This window comes from Petaurus breviceps, unplaced genomic scaffold (genome assembly GCF_028583685.1).
Source record: "Petaurus breviceps papuanus isolate PSGF00001 unplaced genomic scaffold, PetGlider_PUasm1.0 90721, whole genome shotgun sequence".
NCBI lineage: Eukaryota > Metazoa > Chordata > Mammalia > Diprotodontia > Petauridae > Petaurus > Petaurus breviceps.
In genome coordinates, this window is record NW_027187322.1 from 4,904,441 (window position 1) to 4,922,318 (window position 17,878).

General features: G+C 51.6%; 1 protein-coding gene across 6 annotated transcripts in view; it reads left to right on the forward strand.

Moving 5' to 3' along the window:
• The window catches only part of PPP6R3 (protein phosphatase 6 regulatory subunit 3), a 114,398-nt gene that overhangs the window by 71,814 nt on the left and 24,706 nt on the right, over positions 1-17,878 (forward strand). For 4 of the 6 annotated variants that reach the window (XM_069066527.1, XM_069066526.1, XM_069066528.1 and 1 more), the window contains 8 exons: positions 2,967-3,064; positions 4,919-4,973; positions 5,957-6,087; positions 7,616-7,737; positions 8,124-8,277; positions 10,219-10,325; positions 10,949-11,099; positions 13,764-13,886. In XM_069066527.1, the coding sequence (XP_068922628.1) occupies positions 2,967-3,064; positions 4,919-4,973; positions 5,957-6,087; positions 7,616-7,737; positions 8,124-8,277; positions 10,219-10,325; positions 10,949-11,099; positions 13,764-13,886 (941 nt within the window). Of the gene's footprint in view, positions 1-2,966; positions 3,065-4,918; positions 4,974-5,956; positions 6,088-7,615; positions 7,738-8,123; positions 8,278-10,218; positions 10,326-10,948; positions 11,100-13,481; positions 13,621-13,763; positions 13,887-17,878 lie in introns of those variants that run through there. The other 2 variants (XM_069066531.1, XM_069066530.1) reach the window with 2 other exon arrangements.

Genomic DNA, 17,878 nt, shown 5'->3' on the forward strand with positions numbered 1-17,878 from the left:
CATTCGTGTTGAGTCTCAGTCTCATTTGGGGCCATTGCTGCCAGGTCTAGTTTGGGCCCCCAAAGGTGAAGAATGAGTACCAGGAACTCTGTAGCCCCTAGGAGCAGAGGGACTGTGGCATGGGAAGAAAGCAGTCCTTTCAGACCCCTCCTGTGTGGCAAGAGTGTTGCTTTCTTTCACACATTTATACCTAGAGAAGGCACAGAGATAGAATTTAGGGAACTCTTGACCTCATGCTGTGTAGCTTTCTTTATCCCAAGCCCCTAAATTGCTTCTTCTGTTAACATTGTGATGGGTTTCACTAATTGTTCAAATCCATCATCGTCATTTTCCACCTGCCTCACCTAGCTACTGTGGCCAGCTCACACCCAAGCTGAGCAGCTGCCTTATTCTGACCCAGAAGGTTACCCAGCTTTTCCTAGAGACTATTTAAGTTCAGGCCCAACAGGGGGTGGTAACTTTTGGTCCAGTTCTCAGGCTTCAGACTGAGCCCCTCTTCCATGTGTGGGACTGGCCCTTGGGCCGGGCAGCTCACTGCTCTGTGCTTGAAGTTCTGACTCCTTGGGGACTCTTAAGAGCCCCGGGCGCACCTTGCTTCTTACTTTGTGGAACCGTGACCTTTAGTGCTGTCCAGCCTGACTTGGCAGGCCATCACAGCTTGCCTTGTCCAGTAGGTGCTGGGCTGAACTGGGAGCTCTTAGGAATTGTGCGTGTCACTGTGGTGAGTGCTGATTGGTCATGCAGGGCACTTTACCCACTGAAAAAGGATCATTTTAGCTACTATAAGTTATAGAAACATGTTTTCATGGGTTCTGGGCTTTGAATTTCACTTGCCTAAACTCTACCCATCTTTCTGTGGGATAGTTTGTACCGGTATCTTAAGGCTTTTTCATGATATTTTGGTCAATAAGCTCTTTACAAATAATAAGTCTTTGAGAGCAGAACTGGTTTTCTAGCCTTAGACTCTATAGCCATGTACCCTCCAAAGGTACACAGAAGGATGGAAAATTGGGATGGAAAAGACTCTTTCAAACCCAAACAGACTGACAAAGAATCTCCCAAAATTCACAGACTTAGAATTTGTGGATTAAAAAAACACCTCATTTTTGCTTATATAATTCTTTGAGTCAGCAGGTATTAAATTTGGTTTGTAGAAGGTATCTATCTAACGGTACAAAGAGGGTAGTTTGTAATTTTTAAATCATAGAACACATTTATCTCATCAAATTTTTTCCATATTATAGCCCCTTTGTAGGGGCTTTCAGCCAACCTTCAGTAGTTGCTGACTAGATTGAGAATGTTTTCATTCTTCTTAGGGATTATTAGCTTCAGTTGCTGCACTTGTCAGTCAGAAAATAGGGTGACAGAGAGACTTCCTGTGCCAAATTTCTTCGATGACCAACTAGCTCTCCCAGCCCCCAAGCCTAAATGCCCATAATCCCAACTCCGGCATCCCCTGCCCTTTGTCTATAAGATGTGCTAATCATTGCATGTGAGTGTGAGAGGGCATGGGAAATTAGACTGCATTGGAACTCCAAGGAAATGGGAGAGGGAGAACTGGACAGTGGTCAGTTCAAGTTCTGGAAAGTAAGAGAAACCTGGTGCCATCTTGTGAATTACACCCCCCCCCCCCCACACACACACAAAGGCATATTGACAGTATCTGTTATTTTGGACTGTCTGTGGCTCCCTCTGTCTTTCTAAGAATGGGTAACCCCAGGGCCAAGGACGTCTGTCTAAACGTTACATACATAAGCTTCTCTGTTAGCTTGGCTAATAGAAACAGCTGCTGAGCTGCATGCTTTGCTGATCTAGTTTCAGCCCATTCTCTTACGTGAAAAAAATCTCATTGAACAGACACACTTACAAATCCCTGTCTCTCTCTATAGTAGTTAGTGCATTTAACTCTCCCCCCATACAGAAGGGAAGGTGGAGCCAGCTTAGAACGAGGAGCCAGGCCCTGGCTTCTGGGCTGGTTAGGGTAGAAGGCCCTGATGGAGGCCACATGATATTTCCCCTGCCATCTAAAGCCCCCGAGGTCCCCTTGTTGGGGGCTTCATCTCCACCTTGCCAGTCCCACTGCCAATAATCTACTTGGTCACCTGACCTCCATTAAGCACCTCCTGGAGTTCTCTTGTACAGATGGGTGGTGCGTTGGCAGAGGCAATTTACTTCAGACCCAGAGAACATCCGTGGAAAAATCTGCACTTGATCGTTTTGGAATCTCCCTGAGGGACATTGCTAAAAACCCCATCCTTAGCTCCATTGTGTTCTTTCTGAAGAAGAATAAGCCCCTAATTCCCTTAGTCCTTGAGAGACTACCTTCTTGTCACCTTTTCCCCAAACTTTCTGTCACTTTTTCTTCCTGAGGCACTTTAAGTAGTGACCTGAGCTCTGGCCACTGACTCTCCAAAGGCCCTGGGCCCCAGGAGCGTCTGAGGCTGCCCCCATCCTGGGCTCATAGGTGGGACATGACCAGACCAGAATCCAGGCACACTGACCAGCACTGCCTTGTATCCTCAGAGACAGCTGGGATGGGGATTGTGTGCACCCGAACCCTTTTTTAAAAGGGGGTAAAGCTGGAAGGGTTGTCACCTGCTTGGGTGCTTGGGTTCCATCGCTAGTTATATGGACAGTGGGCTGTGGGCAAGTTACCTGATGCAGCCTGATCCCACCCCAGATCTCAGAAGTGAATTTGTCCAGAGAGTTGGAATCCAGTGATTTAGCCAGTTATGATAGAGATGACAGAGTGAGTGGGTTGGGGCCAGATTCCAAAGCCTACCTTTTGTAAATATGTCTGAAATAATGGTTTCTTTAAAATCAAGAAAAAAATGCTTCCAGTAACCACAGACCCAGTGCAAGCCTGTGTTGAGCTTAGTAAATGCTTCTGGAGCACAAATGGACAAATAGTATTTAGCTTATTCTTAGAATCATTGTGTCACTGTCATTGGTCCTGGGGTTGCCAGGCCTTTTCTGATTATCAGATGCAACAAATGACGTCCAATTTTATTGACCAGTTTGGCTTCAATGATGAGAAGTTTGCAGATCAAGATGACATTGGCAAGTGAGTATGCTCCCCTAGGTCCTTGTCTGTCTTTGTGCCCCCTGCTGTTCCTGGGTTCCCCTGGTGTTGGGCGGCTCGGCCATGAGGCACCTCAGGGCGCGGTGCAGGCAGCATTACTTGGGGCCTCTTCTTTGTGGGGAGCACCACGGGAGGCTATGCAGTGAGAGCAGAGCTCATATGGAGGGGCACAAGATCTGGGTCCAAGTTTTGCCTTCAACACTTAGGCAAATCACCAGGCCCTCCCAGTGCCCCAGACTTAGCTGCTGTGGGAGACCACATTTCCTTTGTTGACATTCTCTAAACCAAGAATTCCCCCAGTCTGACCCAGAACAAGTAAGAGCCGCTTGGGCTGTGGGACTGCAGGCTGCCCTCTGCAGGCCACACATGTGGATGCCTTGTTGTATCATTCCGCCTGACCGCCTCGGCAGGTGGGGCAGGCCGTACATGCATGGATTTAGAGGCTTCAGGGGTAGGTTGGTAAAATGGACAGAATGTTGGCTTTAGGGTCAGGAGACTTGGATTAGAATCCATTTTCTGATCTAACCAGCAGACTGACCCTGGACAAAAACACTTCCCAACTCTCAGCCTTAGTTTCCTCCTCTGTAAAATGAAGAGGAAGGGTCTATGGTGTTACCTCCCAGGGTTGATGTAAGGATCAAATGAGATAATGTCTGTAAAAGCCCTTTGTAAACCTTCTGTGGATGTCAGTTCTTAAGTTAGCAAATAGAATATACACACACATAGTGCATGGTCAGGTTGCTGTTGCATTCTTCTTCCAAGGCCAGCCCCCACTCTCGGAGTTGTGTTAGCCCTTCCTCGGAGCTGGGGACCCCTTCAGGATGTAGGTGAGGCTTTGATCGCCCACACAGAGGCCACAAACTGACCCACATGCAGAGAGCCCTGCTGGTGTGGTATAACCCACTGGAGGATGTCTCTGTTTACATGGCCCTTAAGAATCCAGGGTCTCCTCCAGACCAAGAGGGCGTGGGGCAGAAGGAAAGTGTAATGGAAGAGCCAGTGTCAGGCCACACATACAGATCGAACGCCTTGAGTCCAGTATTCAGAGGGTTCACCAGAAAAGGAAAACCATGCGTGTAGTGTCGTGTGGTTCTGATGGCATGAGAGGGCCAGTGCGGGGGTGCTTCAAGTTAGCCCGTGGAGATGGAACCAGGCCAGGAGGAGATGAGGGGTAGCTCAGCTTCTCTCCCCTTCAGACCTGGCCAAAAGCCCCAGACAGCCATTCCCACTGCCTGCAAAGGGTTTGTCTGGGCTGTCCAGGGTGCAGGTGGGGGCGTCCTCACTTTGCACTCTCACACTGCTCCTCAGAGGCCCCAAGATTTGGCTTCTCCCCAGACTGCATTGCAGCCCGCTGAACTAGTCACTTGAGTTCAAGTTTTCCACTTGCATACATTAAGATCATTTTTAAAGCATCCTTGTAAAAGTTGTAAAGACATGGGGCCCCATTTTGGTTAGAAAGTTGTAATTAAGGAGTTAGAATTTCTCAACCTTCTGCAGCTTCACTCCTCAGGCCATGGGTGGGTGTGTTTGTGTCTGCACATGGCGGCAGGGTGCAGATCCCTTCTTTTCCAGCTTGTTCCCGTGTGCCAACAGTGGTTAGTCAGCGATCCTGTCCCAAGTGTGCGCAGGGCTTCCCTCCCCTCTCACCATGCCAGGGCAGGCCTAGCCCGACACTTTGCCAAGTCGTAGTTGAGAGTGGGGGTGTGTGTGACAGTGGCGTGTGATTCTGGGCTTCTGGAACATGGGGATTCTCACAGGACAGTGTGGAAAGCTGTGGAGTTAACAGTACTCCTTGTTCACGGGACTCAAATGCATCAACCTGTATTTTGTTTGCAGTGTTTCTTTTGATCGGGTGTCAGACATCAACTTTACCCTCAATACAAATGAAAGTGTGAGTAGAAAATTTCCTGTAAGACGTGATGAGAGATGGTGAGGGGCGGGAAATTGGGAAGTAAAATCTGGCTTCTTTCTGTGGCCAGGCTTCTCATCTCCACCTGATTGTAACGATTCTTGTGAAAGCGTTCTGGCCGGGGCTGCTGCACAGAGTGCCCGCCTGTGTGTACTGCATTGAACCACCTGGGCTGTGGGAGCCTCCCCAGCTAGGGCCTGGGGTGCAGAGCAGAGCACTGGCGAGGTCCATTGGAAGCCATTGTTCCAGGAGAGTGGGGGGAGAGGGCCTGGGTAGATAGACTGCTAGATGGATAGCACTCAGGGTCATGCACCTTGGAGCTGAGGCCCAGCTGATCCATTGAGAACTGGATTATCTTCATGAATGAAGAGCGGCAGTACTTTGCTTTTATCATCTAGGCTGATTTTCCCAGCTCTCTGCTGGGCGTTTCTCTGGAGAAGAGAGCACAAGTCGGTTGGTTGGTGTGCTCTGGCGGCACTCGCTCTCATTCCGGCCCCTATGGCCATCGATGTTGTCCATTTGTGGCTCGGCCAGGCTCAGGGTGGGGGCATGGGAGGCCTCTGAGTCGCTCACTCTTGGGAATGAAATTATGATCTTACTAGATGAAAGTGAGAGTGGAAGAGGAGGTGTCCATGCTACTTGTATGCTAGCTTTGAGCCCAGTCTGTTCAGGGAAACCTGCTCTGACTTCGGGGAAGGTAATGTCAGATCTTTACATTCCTTTTGTGTCTGTGCTATGCTTAGTTACTGAGAAGGAAATGGGAAAAGAGACACCATTTCAGAAAGATGCCGAATGCTCAGCCTCACTGAGTGCTTCTCCAAATGGCCCTTTATGCAGCCCAAAACTGGACCATCCCAAACCAAGATGCACATTGCACTCTTAGAGCTTGGGGAGAGGAGCAGCTGACGTTGCCATCTCATGCTGCCTCTCTTCTTCTCCTTCATATTTCTCCTGTTTCTGTTTAGGGAAATATTGCTTTGTTTGAAGCGTGCTGTAAAGAAAGGATACAGCAGTTTGATGATGGTGGTTCTGATGAGGAAGATATTTGGGAAGAGAAGCACATTGCCTTCACTCCAGAATCCCAGAGACGATCGAGGTGAGAGATGGAGGCAGGGGTGGGTCTCCCCCACTGCTGGCCTTACTTGTCTATGCATCAGAAAACAGTGTCCTTGCTAGGCAGCAGCTGTGTGAGGAAAGCAGAGAGAACCTGTTGGTGCACGCCCCACCCCAGAGAGCCTGCCCATCCCTCTGTTACTCTGGGGATTTTTGTAACCAGCCCTGTTTTCCAATTGGGGAAACTTGAGGCTCTGGGCTGTGATAGCACCTGTAAGGTTACATCTGTAAGATCTTCTGCTCCGTTATCCTGCCTCTTAGTGCTTACCAGCGGTTAGTGACTGTGGAGTCACCCCTGGATTTCCACAAAACTGACCCCATGCAAGTGTGTGAGAATCTAGGGGATCTGCCCTGGCTTCTGGAGGGTGGGTCACAGTCCAGGATTCCAGGGTGTTATATAGATGCTTCACAGATCTCTGGTTTTGCTGGTGGGGTCCTCCCTTGAGCCACACGGAGACAGTGAACAGCTGCTCTCCCCCAGAGAGCAGGACATGTGGGAAGGAAGCGAGTGGGCAGGGAGGTGGCCAGCTCCCTTTTGGCCCACTTGGCTTCACTCGGGCCTGGACCCTGACTGAGGGAATGGAAGGTCTTTCCTGGTCCTTAGGACCTGATGTCCTTGAGGAAGAGTGGCATGTGAGGGCTTGGTGAGAAGGGAGGAGCCCTAATCATACGGAGAAGCTTGTCCACAGCTGGCAGCCCTGTGGTAGGAGCCAAGCTTCCTTTCAAGTCAAGTTCTGTCGCCATTGTCCAGTTGGAGTGCCAACTTCCAGGAATGTCACAATGTAGATGGCAGAAACTTTTCTCTTTTGGATTTATTACCTAGTGTAAATGAGCTCACTGAACTCAGATGTAGGGCATGCAGAACTCTTACTCTCCCAAGCAGGATAATTTCGCTTTGTGCTCTGTATGGGCATGAAACCTCCGGGGTCTGCCTTCTTTCCCATAACACTCCCATTATGACTAGGATCAGCTGTGGTTCAGGAGTTGTATTTACATTTTTGTTAGGAATAATACTGAGAAAGCTCATTGTTACTGTTCTGATCTTGAATCTGGCCCAGCACCCAGCCTTTTTAAAAAAAATGTGTTTTTATTGATGCCTAGGTTTTGTCTTGGTTTGGGTTTTTTTTTTTTAAGCAATTACTTTGGTGGTGTTACTTACTGCACCCCATTGCTAATAACATAGGAGAACAGTTGGGCTAAAACAGCTGATAGAATGACGTTGTCTGATAGCACAGAAAACATTCCCCACCAGTGCCCCCCTCTCCCCTGCCCCCAGTCAGTGAAGGAGGCCATGTGCCCACATTTGTGCCCTGAGATCCAGATGGGCCATGGCAGCTGATTGAGCCCGGCCTGTTCTCCCTTTTCCTTTGCTGCTGTCACCGCCATTGTTTGTAGGTCTGTATTGCTGGGAAGCCTTTCTTTTTCTCATTGCCTTCCTGGGAGTGGACTCCATCTGAAAGGGTTTTCTGGATTGAGCAGATGACCTGAGCACGTAACTCTTCCCCCTCCAGTTCAGGAAGCACAGACAGCGAAGAAAGTACAGACTCGGAGGAGGAAGATGGAACGAAACATGACCTGTTTGACTCCAGCAGCGCCAACCCCGAGGACAAGATGGAGGTGGACGTCAGCGAGCGTGAGTTGTTCTCTCTCTGTCCCAGCTTGCAGCCTGTGCTGGACACACCCTGCCGGCTGCTCCTCCTGCCCCATGTTGGGACCGGATGTAGCCTGCACTTGCTGCCATGCCCCAGAGAATTTCTTGGGGATGTTTATGGTACTGGCTGGCAGATGTCTGCTATCATCCTTACAGGCAGCAGGACTGTCATATGGAAGGCAGGGTGGCGGGGGGAGTCTTTCAGGGCCAGAGCTGAGATCTAGTCTCTATCCCTCCATCCTCCCCATGTCCAGGGCTCCATGCCCTCAAATGGCAGGGTAGGACTTGGGGACAACCGGACATAGCTGTCAGGGACTGCTTCCACTCTTCTCAGTTGTTACTGATGCTGGCGTTGCCCTTTCTTGTAGCACCCAACTGGTCAGCCAACTTTGATGTGCCCATGGAGACAACCCATGGTGCCAGCCTTGATTCAGTGGGATCTGACGTTTGGAACACAGAAGAGCCAATGCCAACTAAAGAGACCGGGTGGGCTTCATTCTCTGAGTTTACATCTCCGTTGAGGTGAGTGTGTGGGCACCATGCACGGAGCCAACTACCAGGTTTTTCTTTGAGTGAGTTTATTTGGGGAATGGGCATTTAATTCATTTGTTTCTGTTTCCATGTGTTTTCTTATCATCTGAGAATTGGGGGAAATACCATTATTAATAAACTATGAGAGGGATTGCACTGGAACAGTAGATGTGGTCCTGGAGTGCAAAGATCAGAAGCCTAAAATAAGATTGGTTTGAAAAACCAGAATCCTGGGGATGGAGAAGGTAGCGAGGGCTAAAACCTGTGTAGAGGGTGCGAGACAGAGCCCCAAAGGAGCCTGGTGACCAGAGCAGGCAGCATTGCCTGGTGGCTCATCATAAATACTCCAGGGCTTCATTGTAGTGCTAGTACTTGTAAAAGGATTTTTTCTCTCATTCTCTCATGTCTTGTAAGCATCACTTTGCTGACCAGTGCTAGGGATTTCTGTATTCTCCGTGGTTTTTAATGTGACTAAAATCCTTGATATCCCCAGATATTCCCTCCTCTGACTCCCAAATTTCCCACCATCACTTGTGTGTTAATGACATTTATAGATTTAAAATAAAAGAAGGAAACCTGTTTATCTAGTCTCAGCCCCTTTTGAGGCATGAGGAAGTGATGCCACCACCATCAGCCATTGGGAATTGATGGTGAGGGGCAACCCATGTGGCTGCTCTGACTTCTCTGGGGACCCAGTTCTCCAGTAATGTGCTGTGAGGTGACAATTCCTGGAAAAGAGGGACGGTCACAGTGGGGACCATGACTCACAGAGCACCTTCCTGAGGGGGTCTCTGGTCCCAGTCCCTAGCTCGGGGTTCGCCTAACTGACTGTCTCAGTCGGGTGGTTAATGTTTGACACGCAAGCAGTTGTAAAACACCGCGGTAGAGTCAGCCTCAAGTTGGGCTCTTGGGGAATGTTAATACTGGTCATGGGCTCAATGTTTGCCCTGCAACTTGATTTGGTAACACTATTTTGCCTGTAATTAATTTCTGTTAACTAAATACTGGAAATCATTTTCACTTACTGCTTGTGGAAATGCTGTTATGGCCATCTGGCAAATCCTCTTCTCATCAGTTATCCCTTAAGTTACCCTGGTGCTAGAGAAGATGGGAAGAAAGCTGATCCTAAGAGATGGGTTTTTTCTCACCAGCTGGCCCTACCAAGGAAACTGAGGCATTAAAGCCTGTGGAGGGTCCCAGTAACTGTCAGCCCTCAGTTACAAACGCTGCAAATGGCCATCTCCAAGCACACTGGTGACTTGGGGGGTATGTCCCAGTAAAGGAGGACAGAGACTCTAGCTTTCTTCCCACAAGGCTGGACACAGCCTGCTTCCTGGGGAGGGCACTGGGCAGTCTCTAGAGGCTTGCCTAGTCCTGGGGTCGTGCTGTGGCCATGTCCGACTTATTAAAGTTGGGAATCTCTCCCGTGCTTGATGGCTGATAATCACACTTTATATTTCTGGTACTCTGTCTCTGCAAGAATGGGATAAGCCATTGCAACAGCTGACTGGATGGAGCCCCTTGGCTAGCCAAGGCCCTACCGTCTCTGCCCTTTCCCTCACCATTATATGATTTCAGTCAAGTTCCTGAGCTGTTGATGTAGCCCAGAGTGGAATGTGTGAAGCATCACCCCAGGCAGTCTTTCCCTAGCTTCCTCCCCCTGGAAGGCTCTCCAGGCCTCTGAAAGGCTTGGTGACAGCCTTGCTTTGCTTTGGCCTTGGGGGTGCTGGGCCTGAGCACTTGAAGCCCATGTGCGGGCCCCTGCCCTCCATCTCTGTGCGCTTTGGTTGTGTGCACGTGGCCTCTCAAGGACAGGGCCTGTCTGGCTCTGCTCTCTGTAGCCCCAGTTCTTGTACACAGTAGGCACTTAATAAGTGGTAGGTGATGATTGAGAAATCTTCCTAATCCCCAAAACGTGTTTTTTCCTAAAAGTACAAAGGATTCTTTAAGGAGTAATTCTCCAGTGGAGATGGAGACCAGCACCGAGCCGGCGGACCCCTTGACTGCCAGTGCTGTTTCACTGACAGCACCGCCAGAGGGTAAGTGTGGGTGCAGAGACCTGTGCTGTTCCCGCGGGAGGGCGTTGGAAGGGCGTCGCGGCTCGGCTCAGGCCAGAGCCCATAGAGGTGGCTGTGTCCGCAGGCACCGCTGGAGTCAGTTCTCAGGGGGATGTGGCAAGGGAAGGGCAAGCCTTCCTGGAATGGATGTTCAGATCAGCTTTTTTAGCTCGACAACGTGAAGAGTTAATTTTTGTTGTTCAGTTGTTTTTTAGTCACATCCGACTCTCTGTGGCCCCATTTGGGGTTTTCTTGGCAGAGAAACTGGAAGGGTTTGCCATTTCCTCCTCCAGCTCATTTGACAGATGGGGAAACTGAGGCAGACAGCTAAGTGACTTGCCCACAGCTAGTCAAGTGGATTTGAACCCAGGAAGATGTGGCAGCCTTTGTGTACTGTGGTGCCCCCTAGTGTCACCTCAGAGTATACTCTTTCCTAGGCTCTCAGCTGTGTAGTTTACTGTGGAGTGGCCATGACAGTGGGCGTACATGCTGTGAGGGTTTGCCTGGTAGGGCCCCCAAGAGCCCTCCCCACAGACCATCCACCTCTGCTCCCTTTGGGGTGTGAGCCATAGATGGGCCGCCACACAGAAGGATTCTCTCTGTAGGCCCAGGCAGTGTCGCTATGGAAGCCACTTCTGATGGAGAAGATGACACTGAAAATGCTGACAAGGTAACGGAAACGGTGATGAATGGCAGCATGAAGGAGACGCTCAGCCTTACGGTAGATGCTAAAACAGAAACTGCCATCTTCAAAAGGTAACGGTCCTGGAGCACCTCGGCCGCTCAGGCTCGGGGCGGGGGGGGAGGACGGCAGGGCTGGTGGGGGGGGGGGAGGGCACCTTTCTGGCCCCTTCTGGGCCCCTCCAGAAGTCGGTCTGTGCGTGCTCTCTCACCCTTTCCGGGAAGAGTTGACTTGACAAAGAAAATCGACCAGAGCCCTTTTCTGAAGACCCGAGTGCCTAGAAAACACAGGCCAGGGATGGAAGCCCCTTTAAGCTGGTGCTGGTTTATCTGTTGGGCTTCAGTGTCCCTAAGGAGCCTGCTCTGAGTGCTCGGGGCCCCTGCCTGCTGGGGTGGGGGCAGGGATTAAGTTTAGAGATAGCCAAGAGTAGCCTCTAAGAAGAGCAGCCCCAATTATCAGCAGCAGAAAAGAACCCCAGGGTGGCAGCTTCATGAATCGGGCAGATCTGTCCTCCTCCCCAGCAATTAAGCCATGTACTACTAGACCTCTAGGAAGAACCCTATGTAGACGGTGTGGTCTCAGGTGAGGGAGTAATGCCAGTCATGTGGGCAGGTTCATGGGCCAGTCACCCGGCCCTCCAGGGCCCTTGGAGGGAAGGCCCATGAGCAAAAGCGGCAAAGGATCCTGGAGGGCCAGGAAGCCCTTCACTGGTCTGAGTAGAGAGCAAGTGATGGTTTGTGAGGAGTGGACGGGCCCCAGAGAGTTGGAGGGAGGAGCCTGTCAGGGCCCAAAGCATGTCGCCTGTAGCTGGGCAGGTTAGATGTGAGGTCTGGGCTCCCAGGAGCCATGAGGACAGGCCTTCAAGAAGCAGAGGCCATTTCTGTCATTAGTCACAGCTTCCTTCTCCTCAGGGCATGCTTCTCCTGGTATTATTCCTCCGAGACAGCCAGCCTTGGGTCGTACAGGAATTTCAGAGCTGATGAAAGAAAGGAGTAATGGAGCTTTAAGGTCAGCCCAGCATGATGGGAGCGAGCTCTGCTCTTTTCAAACCTGAGGCCATCTAGTAAACATGATCAACACTTCCAAGCAGGTCAGACCTAGTCGCTCCAGCCCATTTTGGGGCTTGGCACGTCAGCAAGGAGTGACAGCTCTGCCTCTTCCCCGGGGGTTAGAGTTCTAGATTGTGTCACTCCGGAGAGCTGAGGACACAAGCCAAGGGTGACCCCACTGGGGGTTCGGATGGGGTGACAAGAGCAGAAAAGCGGGGGGGTGGGAAGTGTGAGCGAGGGGAGAAGGTGGTTTGTGGCCCCACAAGGAACTTAATGTGCAACTTTTACTGTTAACTTGGAGAGAGGGGACCTTTCAAGGGACTGGGCTCTTGACCCTTTGATCATGGATTTAGATAAAAGCCTTGGTACCTACCTAGAAATATTTCCAGATGACAGATCTGGAAGAGATGGTTTACAGGTTTGATGGTGCATTTGGGATCCAAGCTTAGAACGTTGGGTCATGGCTCCTGGGCCTCCTGAGGAGAAGCTGTAAGAGTGTGGCTCGTTTAGCGTTCCTTTGGGGGGTGTTTAGAGAGGTGACCACCATTGGCGTCTATCGCAGAGGCGTGATCGGGGCTGGCCTTGGTGGTTGTGCTCAGAGGGCCTGGAGGTGGCAGCAGCAGAGGCAGATGTAGACGTACTGACAGAATGCGGGGTGGTGAAGGCCAGGCCCTTCCTGTTAGGCCCTGGGATCCCTTTGGATTTTTCCAGCCCAGCTCAGCTTAGCCTTATAGAGACCATGCTGCATCAGGGCATGAAGCTTAGGCTCTCTTGCCTTGCCTTGGAGGTCATGGGAATCTGGTAGTAGCATCTGTATATGCATGACCCCCCTCCTACTACCCTCCCCCCCCCCCCGTTTGCCAGTCATCAACTATGTGCCATGTCACATGTTTGCCAAATTGAATGCCAGCCCCAAGAAGCTGGCTCCATTTGGTGAGACACGTACAGTGTTCATGTTGCCTGTGTTCTCGTGTGCTAAGTGCTATCTGGTCTGAGCTAACTGCGAGAAATTTTTTCAGAGTGAATTTTGGTTTAATTCTGCTGATGATAGAATTTGGATGGAGGAGCAGAAGTCTGACTTCCAAGGCCCTCCCCACATACCTGTCCCTGTAGAGCCCTTCCCCGATGCTGTGGCACATGCCCCACCCCCACCTCTCCTTGTCAGGAGAGCCCGGGTTGGAGTTCTGCCCTGACTGTCCTGAGCTGTGGCACGGGCCGGGGCAGCCTCTAACCATGACTATTTGTTCCTTCAAACAGATTCAGTTAACACCTTCACCAGTCTGTTTCTAGAAAGATAACGTTTTGCCCATGCGCAGTAGAGGATATGTTGTGCCCAAATCCCTAATTTCCGAGAGTATTTTGAAATGTTTATACATTTCTTTTTCTGTTTTGCACACTTGGCTTCAGAGTGTTGAAATCCTATCGGTATGTACGCTCTCGGGCGGTAGCCCGGGTTTGTCCTCGAGTGCTGGCGGCGTCCCATCATCCCCCTCGTGCGTGCTGCTCTCCTCCCATCTCCCCGTGTCTGTGACCTTCGTTGTCTTCCCACCCGAGCATGCCGAGCTTGCTGCTTGGACTTGGCACGGTGGCCGCCCTCCAAAAGCCATTGCATGTCCCGGTCATCCAGCGCTCCCCATTCCCCTGGGTCCGTGTGGCGCCCTAATGGCAGCTGTACCTTCTCTCCTGCAGTGAAGAAGGAAAATTGTCTACCTCTCAAGATGCTTCTTGTAAATATGTGGTGGAGGAGAGGACAGAAAGTGCTGACACCAGTCCTGCTGCTTCCCAGCCAGCGGGCCTGAGCCCCGAGCAGAGGTGAGAGAAGGGGATGGGGACAGCCGTGGGGGCTCACAGTCACGGGCTTGGTGGGCCTTGGAGGGAACTCAGCTTCTCAGACCCGGTCCCTTTTAGAAATCCTGCTGTTAGTGGCCCCTAGGAAGACACAGCCTTGCCCAGGCAGGTCTCCTTTGTGACGGTGTCTTACCAGAGTAGAAATCCCTGCAGAAACACTCCGTCCAGGCGTTCAAGAGCTATTCTCCCCAAGGTTTGTTGCCGCGCTCTCATCCCTGGGTAATGGCCTGGGAACTCTCAAGAAGGAGCTTGTGGAATAGGCAGTGATAGCCCCACAGAAGGATGTCCTGGCTCCCAGGGCCCCCGCAGTTTGTGGCCTTACCTCACCATAGCTGCCTTCAGACCCTGCTCTGAGACTTCCCTGTGCCTTGAGTTGGGGCCACACCAGGCCTTCACACCTCGGCTTTGGCCCTAGGTAGGGGGTCACGGACTTGAGTGGTAGAGCACATTCTAAACATGCCTAAGAGGGAGAGGTTTTTCCAGGAGTTGGTGAACATTTATTAAACACATGCTGTGTATCCATCTCTGAGGCTGCGAAGAAAAGCAAAAGACAGCCCCTGCTCCCATGGAGGAGAAAACTTGTAGACAGTTGGCAAAAGCCAGCTAGAGAAGTGTTAGTCTGGAGAGAATCAGCCCAGAGAAGGCTCTGAGTCAGGAAAACAGCTTCCTGGAGAAGGTGGGGGTGAAGAGGTAAAGCATCCCAGGTAGGGGGTGGCCAGTGAAGTAGCCTGGAGCCTAGGCAGTTGGAGTGTGGAGAATGTTGCCCCAGGTGGGCACTGTGGGGTGTGTGCGCATGTGCATGGTGGGTGGACCTGCGCTTTAAGACAGTCTCTCTAGGGGCAGAATGGAGGATGGAGGGGAAAGGGGAGAGACCTGAGGCAGGCCAATCTCCCAGCAGTCAGCGCATTAGTCCAGGCATGGAGCGATGGGGGCATTTTTAAGAGATGGTGCAGAGGTGACGTCAGCAGACCTTGGCTCCATATGGGCACTGAGAGAGACAGGGCTGACTCAGAGGTCATGAGCCTGGAGGCCTGGGATCACGCAGGGGTGGGGGGAGAGGTGCGGGCCTGGAGCTGGCAGAGAGGCCGGGGCAGGAATCCTCAGCACAGAGATGGCCATTCAGTCCTCAGGAGCCGAGGACCTTGCAGGTGACTGGTCTGGACGGGGAGGCCTCAGGCCTGACCACCGCCACACAGCAGTGCTGGCTGATGTTTCTGTAGAGATACTTGTTCGTGTTTGCTTTTGACGCCATCCGACATTTCCGTAACTTCCCATCCCTGAGGATGGTCCTGTGTCAGCGTGGTCTGGACCCTTCTTGGACGGACAGAGTAGAAGTGGCACTGAACAGTTTTCTTACAAAATCACAACCACGCCCTTCTGAGCTCTGAAGAGTCAGTTTTCTCTTTGTTTACCGAGCTGTCCTGGAGTAATTTGAGAAGCAGGATCACTTTGAAGCTGCTGCAGTGTGGGGCAAAGTCCATTTTCAGTAATTTCATTTTATCCTCCATAGGTGACAGGATCAGGAACAGGTGCCAGGGGGCACTCTGAGCTCAGTTTTCTTTCCCAGATCTGATTCCCCACCCCTTGTCCCGTTTTCTGAAGGGGGAATTTAGCCTGTGGGAGGATTTTTTAGGGGTGTGTGGAGGAAGCATTTATGAAAATGGCTGGTTTAATTTGTAAATGACACTGGCTTCTAGTCAGGGGGGTAATTTTTTTTTTGGAGGGAGGAGGGCAGGGCAATTGGGATTAAGTGACTTGCCCAAAGTCACGGCTAGTAAGTATTAACTGTCTGAGGCCAGATTTGAACTCAGGTCCCCCTGACTTCAGGGCCAGTGCTCTATTCACTGTGCTGCCTAGCCGCCCCTAGTTGGGGAATTTTGTGAAAAACCAAGGGCAGGCCTTTCTGGGACTTGCCTGCACTTGGAGCTGCTCGATCTGCCTTCTTGTGCCTAGTAGAAGGAGGCTTCCAGACTGACTCATCTCCTTTTCCTTATCCTCCCCATGGGCCTTTTACCTGCTCTCCTCCCTGTCTGATGGCTGGCTGCTGCTGCCCGGGGGGGCAGCACTGACCTCGTGAGGTCCTTCGTTCAGTGCCCACACACAGAAGACGGTGCTGGCCACTTGGGGTGTGGCACAAAGCCAGCTCTGGTCCCCAAGGCCCTTGGTGGCAGGCAGGGCAGCTCACGCTTCCCAAAGAACGTCTTTGAGGAGGAAAAGCAGTGAAAGCACGTCTCCACTTGGGGAGCCCCACCCGCGTGGCAATAGGTCCCCCTCCCTCCCTGCTTTTCCTGACACCTCTGGGTAGGGGTAAGGACCACCCAGGACTGAGATGGAGCTTTCATGTCTACAAAGCACTTGACATGTCTCATTTCTTGTGGGCCTTGCCAGCTGCCAGGTGAAAGAAGCGCTTTTGCTGTCCCTGCTTTACAGATTGAAGTGATTGGTGCACAGTCGCACAAGCTTTCGTTGGGCATCTGAACCAGCCCGGGAGCCCAGCGCTGTCTCCACCAGGCCACCTGGCTTCCTGGCTGAACCCCGAGGGGAAGGAGGCTCAACGCTGCCTTCTCGGCCACCCTGAGTCCTTTGGGATGTGCTCGGTTCTGGCCAGAAGCTTCGGCTGCCACAGCTCGAAGAATGGTGACCTTCGTTACCCTTCTTTCTTAGAATCATTGAGAAGAAGGAGTGAAGAGGAGTTTGGCTTCTTTAGCCCATCCTCAAGCTGTAATTGCATTTTTGTGCCAGTGTTGGTGGGAGAAGATACCTGCAAGGAACGTATGGGACTGCCTTTCCTCTGGGCCTTTACCAGGTTCCAGTAGCATCACTGAGGTCAGCCTTGAAGCCCGGTGCCTTTGGCTCTCATGGGTGGATCCTGGACCTCCGTGGTGCCACGACTATGCATCTGAGCAATGGTTCCCTCCGTTTCCCTGTGGACTGGAGTGCTGGAGCAGAACCTGTCCCATCCCCGTGGCAGGAAAGGCCCTGCTGCTTTCCTTCCCAACAGGAGCATTCCCTTGGAATTGGGGGTGGTGAGTCTCCCTTGCTGGCTTGATAAAGCCTTCTCAAGGTCAGCCTTTTGCTTGCGTCCATTTTCAAAGCTACTGGGCCCATCTCCAGATGCCCTCTCCGATGTCCCCAGTTCGTGACGGCCTTGGGATGTCTGATCAGAGATGGCCTTCTCCAGTGCCAGAATTGAAGCCTTTCAGGGTGAGCCTCCAGAAGCCAGACTGAAAACCCTACCTGACGTCATTTGAAGTGTTTGAGTGGCTCCTGTGTGCAGTTCGCAGGACATTCAGTCCTGGAGACAGGTTCACTCAGAGATGTGATTCACTCAGCACTTGAAACTCTCCCAGCACCTTGTGAGTTTGGCGCCCCCACCAGTGATAGACAGCAAAGTGCCAGGTGCCGCCGGCCACTTGGTGGGGTTTCCAGTCTTCTGCCTCTCAGTCACCTCTCAGTAGCTTCCATTTTGGGTGATCCCACCATCTCAGAGGTCAGTTAGAATCGGGTGTGAACTGGCCGTGGCTGGGATGGTTTGTACCAAGTAGAGACCTCAGATGGGCCTCACAGGTTGCGCAGACAATGTTCAGGTCTTCTCCTGATGCATGCAAGCTGCCCTTTCCTTCTCAGAAATCTTCCATGGCTCCTTAGAAAATATGAAATCTGACCCAGGGATATAGTGTCCTCCCCTCCCCAGATCTGCCTTTGTAGCTTTAGTCCATCTCATTTCCCTTCATGCATTCCTTCCCCCTTCCACACTGGCCCGCTAGCTGTTCCCTCCAGAAGATGCTTTTTCTTCTGCCTTCCCAACTTTGTCTGAGGCCTTTCCCGGGTCCTCGCAGGAATTTGCCCACACTCCCTCCGGTGGGAGGCGTCTGTCTGTGTCTGTGTGTCCACGTTCCTTGTTAAGTCGAGGGCAGGGATTGCCCCCACTTCAGGGGAAGTTGCTGAATTAAGTG